Source organism: Papio anubis, chromosome 8 (assembly GCF_008728515.1).
Source record: "Papio anubis isolate 15944 chromosome 8, Panubis1.0, whole genome shotgun sequence".
NCBI classification, from domain to species: domain Eukaryota; kingdom Metazoa; phylum Chordata; class Mammalia; order Primates; family Cercopithecidae; genus Papio; species Papio anubis.
The window spans coordinates 115214994-115229478 of NC_044983.1; the positions used below are offsets into that span (position 1 = coordinate 115214994).

General features: G+C 42.2%; 1 protein-coding gene across 2 annotated transcripts in view; it reads left to right on the top strand.

Moving 5' to 3' along the window:
• Window positions 1–14485, top strand: part of DEPTOR (DEP domain containing MTOR interacting protein) — a 183984-nt gene that overhangs the window by 52346 nt on the left and 117153 nt on the right. For both annotated transcript variants that reach the window (XM_031669716.1, XM_031669717.1), the window contains exons 2-3: window positions 3219–3397; window positions 4421–4544. In XM_031669716.1, the coding sequence (XP_031525576.1) occupies window positions 3219–3397; window positions 4421–4544 (303 nt within the window). The remainder of the gene's footprint in view (window positions 1–3218; window positions 3398–4420; window positions 4545–14485) is intronic.

A 14485-nucleotide genomic window follows, 5' to 3' on the forward strand; every position in this document is an offset into this window, starting at 1 on the left:
TCATTACCACGCGAACAGTATGGGGAAAACTGCCCCATGATTCAATTTTCTCCACCTGGCCCTGCCCTTGACATGTGGGGATTATTACAATTCAAGGTGAAATTTGGGTGGGGACACAGTTAAGCCATATCAGTCCCAGGGTCTCTTGTTGCCTGTTTACTTTTTGGGTTTTTGACACAGAGTTTTGCTCTTGTCACCCAGGCTGGAGTGCAGCAGCACAATCTTGGCTCACTGCAACCTCTGCCTCCTGGTTTCAAGAGATTCTCCTGCCTCAGCCTCCTGAGTAGCTAGGATTATAGGCGTGCACCACCATGCCTGGCTAATTTTTGTATTTTTAGTAGGGATGGGGTTTCACCATGTTGGCCAGGCTGGTCTCGAGCTCCTGACCTCAAGTGATCCGCCTGCATCGGCCTCCCAAAGTGCTGAGATTACAGTCATGAGCCACAACGGCCAGCCTGTTGTTCCCTTCTTGATGTTCATGTGTTCACAATGTTTAGCTCCCTTTTAGAAGACAGAACATGTGGTACTGGTTTTCTGTTCCAGCATTAATTTGCTTAGGATGCCACTTAAAAACATTTATGGAGTTAGGGTTTCTTTTTCCTTGTCTGGCTACTTCTTTCTGCTGTTTTTTTGTTTTTTTGTTTTTTAATTATTTTCCTTAATATGAAGAAAAGGAGATTCCGTGCTTCGGTTTCACTCCACCAGCTTTACCAATTTATAATCTTTACAGTTCCCATTTCCTACCTGGTCCTTGGCAAATGAAAGCTAGTCTAACTCCAAGCACATGGGTTGAAGTATCTTCTGAAATACTTAAACGTGATGATTCAGGTGCTCTAAAAAAATTACATAACTAGCTTTCCCTAGAAGAGGAAGCCCTAAGGACTCAAAGTGTCTTCTGGCATCAATGTAGGTTCCTTTCTTTTTTAGCATAAAATATTAATCCTAATGTACTAACCTGCAAGTTGAATAAAATATATCCCCCATAAGGTTGTCAGAAAATGCAGAGTGCCCACTAAAATTTGAATTATAGATACAGTATAATGAATTATTTTTTTGTTTTTTTGTGTGTGACGGAGTCTTTCTCTGTCGCCCAAGCTGGAGTGCAGTGGCGCGATCTCGGCTCACTGCAAGCTCTGGTTCCCAGGTTCACACCATTCTCCTGCCTCAGCCTCCCGAGTAGCTGGGACTACAGGTGTCCGCCACCACACCCGGCTAATTTTTTGTATGTTTTAGTAGAGACAGGGTTTCAGCATGTTAGCCAGGATGGTCTCGATCTCCTGACCTCGTGATCCATTCGCCTTGGCCTCCCAAAGTGCTGGGATTACAAGCGTGAGCCACCGCACCAGACCTATGAATTGTTTTTTTTAAAGTATAAGTAGGTCCCATGCAATATTTGGGTCATGCTTTTACTACACAATGGTTTGCTATTTATCTGAAATTCAAATTTAACTGGGTTTCCTGTCTGGTTTTTCCTTCCCAAACCTGGTAGCCCTACTCTATCACCACCATCTTATGAGAATGTTTTCTGGGTCTATTGGATACCTCTCCTTCAGTATTTTCCTGATATCACTGATATCCTCATCTCTGTTACTAGTGGATTCATTGCTATGTCCTTTCCTTAGCCAATCCTATAGTATGACTTAACTCTTAAGTTTTAGATAATAAATATTGGCAGATGGTAGAACATTGTACAGTAAGTAACATTTATTACTAATTATTTAGCATTCAGCCAAAGAGCAGTAATAAAGGATATAAGATAGTCTTTGAGTGACCAAAATAGATGTCATAAATTCCATGCCCAAAATGCTCATTTTCTTTCTTCATAGATGCTCGTATCAGGCTTTTGCTCAAAATATTTTAACTCCTAAATACTGACTATGTAGCAGACCACGGCAGAACAGAAATAGCAGATCAGGGGAACTGCTTGAGTTTAGGAACAAGGACAACAGGTGCATATCACAGCAGGACAAGGGAAGGAGACAGGAGAATGAGAAACAGACCCTAGGAAGTTGTGGAACCACTGGGTGCAGAGTACATAGCTCTGGCCATTTATGTGATCTCTGAAGGCACCACTGTGGCAACATTCCGTGTCATGGAGCCATAAGCTGGCATTCACCTGGAGGGTGTATTGGGACAATATTGGTATTAGTAACAGATACCTGAATCAATTCAGTAAAGCACAGGGAATGTATCGATTCGTGTAATTTAAACCCAGGTTAGGTGACTTCATGAACTATTGAATTCAGGTGCTCAAACAGGGTTGTTTGTAATCTCTCTCTCTCTTTTATCTCTATCTCTTTATCTATCTGGTCCACTTTGCTCTGTGTTGTATTTCTTTCTAGGCAGGTTCTTCCTTTATGATGGCAAGATTGGCTAGTAGTAGTTCAAGATGCATATTTATATATGTATATGTATGTATATATATGTGTATGTATATATTTTAAGAAGGAGTTTCACTCTTGTTGCCTAGGCTGAAGTGCAATGGTGCGATCTCAGCTCACTGCAACCTCCACTTCCCAGGTTCAAGCGATTCTCCTGCCTCAGCCTCTTGAGTAGCTGGGATTACAGGCACCCGCTACCATGCCTGGCTAATTTTTGTATTTTTAGTAGAGACAGGTTTTCACCATGTTGGCCAGGGTGGTCTCAAACTCCTGACCTCAAGTGATCCTCCTGCTTCGACATCCCAAAGTGCTGGGATTACAGATGTGAGCCACCACACCCTGATGTATGTTTTTAGTGCCTAGAATTACCTAACAGGCAGGCAGTAGACATCCATTAATATTTGTTATATGAATGAATGACTACAAGTAGGGTGGGCCCTGAACAATTTGTGATAAAGCGGGTGCACTTTGTTTCAGCATATTGCTAAGGTTTTTGTTTGCTGGTTGAAACAGTAACCCCACTGGACAGAGAAAAAGCAGGGAGTGAGAAAGAGTAGGGGATGGAGAGCTTTTCTCACTCTCAGGAATGGCAGGAGAGTTCTGGGTTGGCTGTGATTGTTTTACCCTCGTATTTACCTCTGTCATCTAGATCAGAGGCTGGAGTCACTTTCTGGAGCCTTTGAGCTCTGACAGTATGGAAATCACCAAGTGAGCTAAAGATACTCAATAACACTCTCATGCCTTTGGAACTTCTGTTATGTTATTACTCTCTGGGATTGGTTTAATAATTTGTGCTGTCATCAAAATTTCCAAAGTAATTGCTAATTTTTCTTTCAGGCTCAGGCTGCATGAAGAAAAGGTTATTAAAGATAGACGTCATCATCTCAAGACCTACCCAAACTGTTTTGTCGCAAAAGAACTGATTGACTGGCTGATTGAACACAAAGAGGCTTCCGACAGAGAGACGGCAATTAAACTCATGCAGAAATTAGCAGACCGGGGCATTATTCACCATGGTAAGTGAGGTGGTGAGTCAAGATGACTTGAGAGAAAATGAAGGACTAAATCTTTCCATGAACATACCCACTTAAGAAAGAAAACATTTTGCTTTATTTTATCTCTACTGTATCTCTCCCTGATTTCATTTTCTTCCTCTAAGAGGCATTTTGGTTATTTCTTTTTTTCTTGTATTTTCAGTAGAGACTGGGTTTTACCTTGTTGGTCAGGCTGGTCTCGAACTCCTGACTTCAGGTGATCTGCCCACCTCAGCCTCCCAAAGTGCTGGAATTACAGGCGTGAGTCACTGTGCCCAACTAGCATTTCGGTTATTTCTATGTACTGCTTTATACCTCTTTCTCTATTCATCTTTAAGGAATGCATCATGTTGTCTTAAAAGTTTTCTCTCATTATAGAAGTGCATATTTATCCTTTTGCAACTTGATCAACACACTGTGAGCTTCATCCACGTTGATAGTATATGTCTTATTTGTTATTTTTGCTGTTGTATAATACATGTGTATAATTATGCCACTATATATTTTTCAGTGGGCATTTATGTGGTTTCCAAGATTTTGCTGTTACTCTCAGTGGGTTCAATAAAGATTCACCAACATGTCTTCTTGAAATCTCTCATCCTGGCCTCGACCTTCGCACATGTCGTCGTTCTCTTGGAATGCCCTTTCCCCTCACGTTTTGCCCAATTTCTCTTTGTTCTTCAGGTCTCCACTTACATGCAAACTCTTCAGGGAAGCTTTCTTTTTCCAAAGCTGGGTCACTGTGTTCCTGGGGCACTAAAGACAATGATGATGATGATGATTATGGTGATGGTGATGGTGATAATAATAGCTAAAAATACTGAGGACTTACTCTGTACCAAGTGCTATGTAACTATTTTACATGTATTAGCTCATATGGTAGATACTTGCATGCATGAAGAATTTGGTAGTGAAATAATTCTTATTAGCATCATACTTCACTTGAGTAATTAAATAAGAGTGATTTTTTTTCTCATTTGCTTCTCTGTGCATATTGTGTTTCAGTGTGTGATGAGCATAAAGAATTCAAGGATGTCAAACTCTTCTACCGCTTTAGAAAGGATGACGGCACCTTCCCATTGGATAACGAAGTGAAGGCCTTTATGAGGGGACAGAGGCTGTATGAAAAGTATGTTCCACATGAAATCCCCACTGTAATCTTGACTGGTAGAGAGAAGCAGAACTGTGCCAGTCTCATTATGTTGATTTCAGCATGGCTCTTCCATGTGGGCTGGTTACATAACTGTTCTTTTCCATATGAGAAAACTATCACCCATTTGCTTTCTCTTTGCCAGAAAATAAGTCAATTTCATAAGATTCTTATTAAAGAATTTATTTAAATCTTATTTTCTATATTTAAGTCAATTCTACAAAGCTCCAGAATTTTTGTTTACCATCAAATGATGTGGATGCCCCTTTTCCTTTCTTATTTTTATTTATTTTTTGGCACTGAGTCTCACTCTGTTGCCCAGGCGGAAGTGCAGTGGCATGATCTCGGCTCACTGCAACCTCTGCCTTCTGGATTCGAGTGATTCTCGTGCCTCAGCTCCTGAGTAGCTGGGAATACAGGCGTGAGCCACCACACCTGGCTAATTTATGTATTTGTAGTAGAGACAGGGTTTCCCCATGTTGGCCAGGCTTTTCTCACATTCCTGACCTCAGGTGATCTACCCACTTCAGCCTCCCAAAGTGCTAGCATTGCAGGTGTGAGCCACCGTGCCTGGCCCCCTTTTTTCTTTTAAATACTGTTGTTGTGTAAATTGGAGGTTCAGGCTTATAAGTGACTGGAGAAGCAGCATCAAGAGCAGGGGAATTGGTCAGACCAGGAGACCAGTAGTGGGAGAACTTCAGATAGCCGGATGTCTATGAGGAATAAGCTTTCAGCTCTTTCAAGAGATAAGTACAGTGTAGTACAGGAGTATTTGGTTGATGGGTCTTGAATCTTCTAAGTGGGCATCTCTGGGTTTATCTGCTACTTCTGTGGCCTCTTTACCATCCTGCCTTCCTCATTTAGTTTTCCAGGGCAACCATTAGAAAAAGGGGTGCAGAAGCAATGGTACCTCCTTTGTAACCCTGGCTGCCTTACAAGACTTGAGGGAATTGAAAAACACATATTTATCGGCCAGGCGCCGTGGTTTATGCCTGTAATCCTAGCACTTTGGGAGGCCGAGGTGGGTGGATCACTTGAGGTCAGGGGTTCAAGACCAGCCTGGCCAACATGGTGAAAGCCTGTCTCCACTAAAAATACAAAAACTAGCCCGCCATGGTGGTGAGTGCCTGTAATCCCAGCTACTCGGTAGGCTGAGGTAGGAGAATCGCTTGAACCTAGGAGGCAGAGGCTGCAGTGAGCCGGGATCACATCACTGCACTCCAACCTGGGTGACAGAGTGAGACACCATCTCAAAACTAAAACAAAAACAAAACATATTTGTCACATAAAATAGCCTGTTCTATAATGGGTGGGGGTAAGGGTCTGGGTGGGTGTCTGAGTGATCAGATTAATTGGCATGACGGTTAAAAGCCAGACGGAGTTTGAAGTGTAGCCCTGTCACCTTACCTTTGTAAAGCTCAGTGTCCTCTTTAGTGACAAGACAGCAGCAATAGAACTCACCTCCTAGTGCTGTTGTGGGAATTAAAAGGCTTAAGTATTTAGCTCAGGATCTCTGGTGTATAGTAAGACCTCACAGAGGATAGCCATTCCAGATATGAGTACAGTACTGATGGCCACCCTCGACTGTGTCCTTCCTGTGTTATGCACTCTGTCCCAGTTCTTGTCTCCGTTTCTTGAGGTGGTATGGTCACCACTTGATGTCCTAATTTGTACTCAGTCTACTATCACTTGCTTTCTATATTGAAATGGAGAAACTCTCTCATCTTTCTGACTCACATGAATTTGAGTGGAAGGGATCCATCAGTACCTCCACTTGTTTACTTGAGTGTGTGCATTTGTTTTGTTGCTTTCTTTTAATTTCTTAGTTCCTTTTGTAGAATTCTAGCAGGTGTTGGGTATTTCAGTTACGATGATGTTCCTTTCAAACAATGATTCTATGTTGGCCAAAATATGCATGTCATCTCCATGGATGAAGGCCAGTGGATTCTGTAACACTTTTCCTTTTTTTGAATTAAAAAAAATTAACAATATTATTATTATTGTTATTTATAAAGACAGGATCTTGCTCTGTCTCCCAGGCTGGAGTGCAGTGGCATTATCATAGCTCACTGTAACCTTCAATTTCTGGGCTTAAGTGATCCTCCTGCCTCAGCCTCCCAAGTAGCTAGGAGTACCGACTTATGCTACCACGTCCAGCTATTTTTTTTTTTTTTTTAACTTTTTGTAGAGACAGGATCTCATTATGTTGTTCAGGCTCATGTCAAACTCCTGTCCTCAAGTGATTCTCTTACCTTGGCCTCTCAAAGCATTGGGACTAAGCCGTGAGCCACTGTACCTATAACACTTTTCTCTAGCTACAGCTTATCTCTTGGGATCCGCATAACCACACTGTGGGGCAGGGATCAGCTATAATTGAAAATGTCTGGCAGAGAACTGTTATTGCTTAATGGGATAGTTATGATGGCAAGATAATAATAAGAAAAGTTAAAGTTGCTCACACCTTCTGGAAAGCAGACTTACTCCAGCCTCATATTCCGTTGCATCTCCTTCCACCCTGTGGACCAGTCACACAGCACTGTGTATCTCTGAGCATGTTCTTTCCTTTCAGGAGATGCATTAATGCATTAATTATTCAACAAATCTATATTGAGCCCTTTCCACTTGCTAGGCACAGCTAAAGATGCTAGAAATGCCTGTAGCAAAGCCCCTGCCTTCATGAGCTTGCACTTCAGTTAAAGAGGCAGACATTAAAGGCACAGACACATGAAGATGTGATATAGTATAACACGGGTGTCATTGGTGCTAGAAAGAAAAATAGATTTACTGAGGATGGTGGGGTACTTTAAATAGGGGGATCGGGGAAAATGTTTTTGAAGAGATGACATATGAATAAAGGAAGACTTGCAGATATCTGGTAGAAGAACATCCCAGGCAAAGGGAATGGTAAGGATAAAGGCTTTGAGAAGGGAACGTGCTGGACATATTTAAGGGCAGTAATGAGACCAGAGTGTCCAGAGGGCAGAAGAAAAGAGGAGAGTAGTAGGAGATGAGGCAAGGCCAGTTCATAATAGGGCCCTTAAAACCATGGTAAGAATTGATGATTTTAAGTGTAATGGGAGGCCGTTGGAGAGGAGGGAGTGAGGAAGTGGCAATCTGATATACTTTTTGCATGTGCTGTTCTCTCTGCCTAGAGGACTCATGCCACTCTCACCCCTTTGCCTAAATCACTGACTCCTGTGGCTTCACGTTAATTGTGAAGGTAGCTTGAGTAATGTGTGGTGGCTCATGCCTGTAATCCCAGCTCCTTGGGAGGCCGAGGTGGGCAGATCACCAGAGGTCAGGAGTTTGAGACCAGCCTGGCCAACGTGGGAAACCCCATCAATATGAAAAATATAAACATTAGCTGGGTGTGGTGGTGGGCACCTGTAATCCCAGCTACTCGGGAGGCTGAGGCAGGAGAATTGCTTGAACCTGGGAGGCGGAGGTTGCAGTGAGCCGAGATCACACCACTGAACTCCAGCCTGGGTGACAGAACAAGACTCCATATCAAAAACAAAACGAAACAAAAAACCCACAAAAAACAAAACAATGTTTATTGTTTGTAAGTTAAGCTTCTTAAAGCACTTCCTTTAGATTATTTTATCTAAGCTTCTTTTTAAAATAGATGGAGCATTACTTTACTGGCCCATTTTCAGAGAGAGCATCTGGGATCCAATGCATTTAAGTAATTTATATGTGATGTTGACACAGTTTGCGAGGGACAGGGGTGAGACAAGAACCTGGGGTGGCAGGTGTTGGGGCTGCTGCTGTCTCAGCAGCTCTGAGGGGGCGGGCATATTGTCAGTATTTCTTTTTGGCTCTTTTCTTGCTTGTTTGTTCTGTGTTATAAATAGGACTTTGTGAGACTTTGTGGTTTCTGACTGAGGTTTTGCTGAACCATGTTGATTTTGGGGAACCCTGGCTTTCTGGGTTTTTTTTGTTTGTTTTTATTTATAAGAGTCTCACTCTGTCGTCCAGGCTGAAGTACAGTGGCATGATCTCGGCTTACTGCAACCTCTGCCTCCTGAGTTCAAGCGATTCTTGTGCCTCTGCCTCCCAAGTAGCTGGGACTAGAGGTGTATGCCACCACACCTAGCTATTTTTTTGTATTTTTAGTAGAGATGGGGTTTCAACCTGTTGGCTAGGCTGATCTCAAACTCATGGCCTCAAGTGATCCGTCTGCCTCGGCCTCCCGAAGTGCTGGGATTACAGGCGTGGGCCAGTGTGCCCAGCCTGGGTACCCTGGCTTTCTAACCCATAGCAGTGTTTCTCAGACTGCTCATTGGTGGGATAAACCCAAGTCTGAAAACTACAATTTCAGTAACTCTGCTGGCTCTTAGTATGTGTGTCACTCTAGTTACTTTACTTGAGACATGCTGGAACAAATACTAATGAAGAAGCCAGAAGCTGGCCCTTTGAAGTTGTCCCAGTGTGAGTGAGGAAAGCTTTAGAGGAACTGGAGGCATGGATCATCCTGCATAGTGAGTGACAATGGCTGTAGGCTCTGGAGTCACACAGCCTGGGTCTTCCATCGCAGCTTCACAACTTGCTTGCTTTGTGACCTTCAGCAGGCTGCCTAAATCTCTCTGATCTGCAGTCTACCATGGAGATAAGGCTGGGACCCACTGCTGGAAAAAGCTGTAGCGGGGACTGATTGAGATCCATCTGTACAGTGCTGAGCACACTGCTTGACGTGGACTGAGAGCCTAGGGAATGTTAGCTGTTGTTATTAGAGTAGTAAATAATAATATCAATACGTGACACCTATTCTTCTTGTTTTCTCATATTATTTTAGGATGCAGCCTTGCATAGCAGATAAGAGCCCAGGAGCCCAGCTACCTGGGTGTGAATCTTGGCTCCATGCCTTGGGGCAAGTGGCTTTATCTCTATGTTTCCATTTGCCTATCTAGTAAATGGAGATACTGACTATGCTGACCTCATAGACGTGTTGTGGGGGTAAAATGGACTAATGGATATGCACACAGGACAGGGTCCGCATCAGATATGAGTATATGCTATTGCTCACCTCCTGCTGCCAACTTTGGGGAAGCATGAGAAAGAGGGTGTGTGCTTATGGATTGATGCCCTGATGTTATCATTTTGACAAATTCATCTGAGTGCATTCAGGGCACAATACACTTTCATCAACAAGCTCTAAGCTCTGTTGAGTCTTCATTATGGCCAGTCAATGGACTGAAGGTGCAAAGAATAAGGCATAGCATTCTGTCTCTTTGGGAGGGGCTTACAGCTTTCCACTTAATTTTGCATGGGCACAAGTACCCAAGACCCTCAACACATGAACATAAGTCATGTTTTCCCAAACAGTACAATTTTTACTTCTCAAAGGAGACCTTTATAAGCAGGATAGTACCCATAACTTAAAAGAACAATGTTGAATCTGTATACGCGACCTTAAGATGGTAAAAAGTGTTTTGAGTGCATGTTCCCCACTGTAAAACTTGATTGGTAAAATAGATTTCTTTAAGTAAAAAGCTGACCAGTCATGGTGGCTCACACATGTAAACCCAGTACTTTGGGAGGCCGAGGCGGGCAGATCACTTCAGGTCAGGAGTTCAAGACCAGCCTGGCCAACAGGAGGAAATCCTGTCTCTACTAAAAATACAAAAATTAGCCAGGTGTGGTGGCATGCACCTGTAACCCCAGCTACTCAGGAGGCTGAGACAGAAAAATTGCTTGAACCCAGGAGGCGGAGGTTGCAGTGAGCCGAGGTTGTGCCACTGCACTCTAGCCTGGGCAGCAGAGCAAGACTCCATCTCAAAAAAAAAAAAAAAAAAAAAAAAGAAAAGAAAAGAAGAGAAAAAGAAAAAAGTTGAATTCAGGATTATCAAGTCCTCTGTATAGTAACAAATAAAATCAGCTATAAAAGAGAATGTGCGTTTGAGGTACAATTTGGTCTTTCCTTACTAAACCTAGTAGTTGAAATGTATATTTTAAACTAACTTTGATTTCATCTTCAGATTTAGAAAAGACTTCTTAATTTTAATTTAACCTCAGTCTTGATATGGAACTAAATCCCCTGTTAATCTGGCTCATAGACACATTAGTCTAGTTTTTTGTTTGTTTGTTTGTTTGTTTTTTGTTTTTTCATCCAAAGGGCCATGATTTTCTCAGCAGCAAGAGTTTCTATCTCCAGCTACTATTAGTCTCTTTATCCTGCTTAGGAGTTTAGACCTGATTGAAGAATTGGCTTAACATGCCCGTATGCCATTAGATGTCTATTGAATTACCACTGCTTCCTTCAGTTTCTCTTCCACAGGACCAAAGAGAAATAAAAGGGAGAAAGTATATCCAAAGAGGCAAAGCCCTTCTGCATGTTTTATCTTATCAGAAGTTTCTCTACCCTGTGCATTAGGATCTTTCTCCTGTTCTCTCCCAGTGCCTGGGACAATAAATATTTGTTGAATGAACAAAGGGCTCTACATGTTGTGATTGCTATGAGCTGCTGAGCCTGTACCATGAGCTACACAGAGCTTGCTTTTAATGACAAGCAACAATAGCCAGAGATTCACCTTGTCTGGCCTCTTTAGAGCCCGCAAACCATCATATACATTAATTTGTTTGATCCTCTGTACAACTCTGTGAATTATACCCAGCAGGCATAATTATTTGCATTATAAAAATGGGGGACATGAGCTATAGAGAGAGGTTTAATGACTGAGATAGACCCTAGGTATGGAACTGGAGTGAAAAAAACAAAAGTCTTCAAGCTTTTTCTCCATCTTGTTCTATTTCCAGTATAGAGGTGTTTTTCAGGTGACCAGCCCAGGCAACATAGTGAGACTGTTTCTATTAATTTTAAAATAAGGCCAGGCATGGTGGCCCACACCTGTTATCCCAGCACTTTGGGAGGCCAAGGCGGGCAGATCACTTTACGTCAGGAGTTTGAGACGAGCCTGGTCAACATGGTGAAACCCCATCTCTACTAAAACTACAAAAATTAGCTGGGCATGGTGGCAGGTGCCTGTAGTCCCAGCTACTTGGGAGGCTGAGGTGGGAGAATCCCTTGAACCCGGGAGGCGGAGGTTGCAGTGAACTGAGATCATACCACTGCACTCCAGCCTGGGTGACAGAGTGAGACTCTGTCTGAAAAATAATAATAAATAAGTAAATAAAATAAAGTAATTTTTTAAAAAGAAATGTTTCTCAAACTGAGATCCTGAGTTTTACAAATTACAAACAGTAATAAAAATATTTTCTAGCCAGGCTCACGCCTATAATCCCAGTACTTTGGGAGGCTGAGGCGGCCGGATCAGGAGGTCAGGAATTCAAGATCAGCCTGACCAATATGGTGAAACCCAGTCTCTACTAAAAATACCAAAATTAGCCAGGTGTGGTGTCATGTGCCTGTAGTCCCAGCTACTCAGGAGGCTGAGGCAGGAGAATCGCTTGAACCCGGGAGGTGGAGATTGCAGTGATCCATGATTGTGCCACTGCACTCCAGTCTGGGCAACAGAGCGAGACTGTCTCAAAAAATATACATATTTTCTAATATATGCATATATATGCACTTTCACACTTTACTTGTGCTGCCCAATTAATTAGCGGTTTCGTAGAATTTTAGAATGAATGTTCTCAGCCTTCTTGGTTTATTTGAAGAATGTCCTAAGATTGCAATGTAAGTGGGTTAAAAGTTGTTACCTTTTGTAACTTTTTATTTGTGTGACCAGAGATGTTTACACTATGTAACTAATGTCAAGAACTGTTAGGAGTCTAGGATTTGTACCCTACTTGCAAGCTCACAAGTTTGCTGCCAGCATTTTGTGGATACTGGCAGAAAACAGAAGACCCTGGACAAAGACAGCTCATTACTCTCAGCAATAGCAACAGCCAGAGTATCATCAATTTTAACGAATCAGTTCCGAAGCCATAGTTCTCACAGAACAGCACATGCGGTGGGCTGTGTGACAGCAGAGGAACCCTAAGCTGGAGGAACCTGAATATTTTATAATGGTCTTCAAGAAAACTTGCCCTCTGTCTGAGATAAGGAAGATGTTATCTTCATTATGCTGGCAGAAAACAAATCTGCCCTTTTGCTCCAAAAAGAAATACTACCTTTATCTTTTAGGTCTGTTCACTGCACAGACATTCTTGAAAAGCTAATCTGGAACAAAAGCTGTCAGTGCTTCTGCTTGCAAGACGTAAAGAAACCCGACAGATCCATAAAGAATCGTCTCCCAACAACTACAACAAAATGTACAAGTAAATTGGATTCTGTAGCTGATCATTGGAGTAGCCATAATTATCCTCACCAATCCTCTTACTTCTGAATTTTTTGTGTTAATCAAGACTACCTTATAGGTTTCCCTGTTTAACTTTTATAAGTAAATGTCATAAACATGAAATTTGGAAATGGATTATCTGAAACATTTCAGAAAAGAAGTTAGTTTTAAAAGTTTTAAACCTATGCTAATTTTAAAGGGCCATCATCTCTTCCCATAGGGTATTTAATAACTTTAGAACAAAATTTAAGTGGTTTTATTGTTCATGTGCAGCTTAGAGCCATGGGAAATTTTTCACCTAGAAATACATGTTTGTTGGATGCTCCTGAAATCTTCTTTCTTTTTTTAATTTTTTTTTTTTTTAATTGAGACAGAATCTTGCTCTGTCGCCCAGGCTGGAGTGCAGTGGCAAAATTTTGGCTCTTTGCAACCTCTGCCTCCTGGGTTCAAGTGATTGTCTTGCCTCAGCCACTCCAGCAGCTGGATTACAGGCGTGCATTGCCACACCTGGCTAATGTTTTATTTTTAGTAGAGAGTGTTTTGCCGGGTTGGCCAGGTCGGTCTCCAAGTCCTGGCCTCAAGTGATCTGCCTGCCTCGGCCTCCCAAAATGTTGGGATTACAGGTGTGAGCCACCACACCCAGCCTGCTTGCCTGCCTGCCTGCCTTCTTCCTTCCTTCCTCCCTTTCCTTCCTTTCTCCCTCGCCTCCCTCCCTCTCTCCATCTTCCATCTCTTTCTTTCCTTCTTTCTTCTTTCTTTTCTTTCTTTCTTTCTTTTCTTTCTTTTTCTTTCTTTCTTTCTTTCTTTTCTTTCTTTCTTTCTCTTTCTTTCTCTCTCCCTCTTTCTTGCTTGCTCTTTGTCTCTCTCTTTCTTTCCTTCTTTCTTTCTTTCTTTCTTTCTTTCTTTCTTTCTTTCTTTCTTTCTTTCTTTCTTTCTTTCTTTTCATTGTGTTCCTTCTTGCTCTGTGTGTGTGTGTGTGTGTGTGTGTGTGTGTCTAATTTCTTTGTAGAAAGCCATGCAAAGTTGTCTAGCCTGACACATTATTCAGATTTGTAATTTGCGCATCAGGGGTCTTGGAGACTGAAGAGACTACATAAAGCAAACTCAGTGTTTTATAATTCTAAATCTCAACAAAAGTTTTATACTGTAATTATTTTAAAATAATTTCTCTGTGTAAACAATGCCTTATAAATTATAAGTGCCATTTAAAGTATGTCAAAGGGTGTGCTTGCATGTTGGAAATAACCAGCCCTAGGTTACCTAACTTTGTTGGCTCACTCATCTCTCATGGTGACAAGCTTGGTCTGCCAGGGAAGGGCCATCTCAGGAGGCAGCCTCATGGCTAGTTTCATCCAGGTAGCTGAGCTCAGTCCTCTTTCCTGGGAACACAAAAACTAGTCAGTGTCTACATATTTGGTTATACCAAGGGATGGTGGTAAAATGCATGTGTGAACATAGAGCTATTGGAAAACAAGTGGTGGGAGGCAACCTCTTCACATCTATTAGTATGGCTTTTTTTTTTTTGCCAGAGTCTCGTTCTGTTGCCCAGGCTGGAGTGCATTGCTGCAATCTCAGCTTACTGCAACTTCCACCTCCTGGGTTCAAGTGATTCTCCCGCCTCAGCCTACCGAATAGCTGGGAGTATAAGCATGTGCCATCATGCCTGGTTTTTGTAGAGGC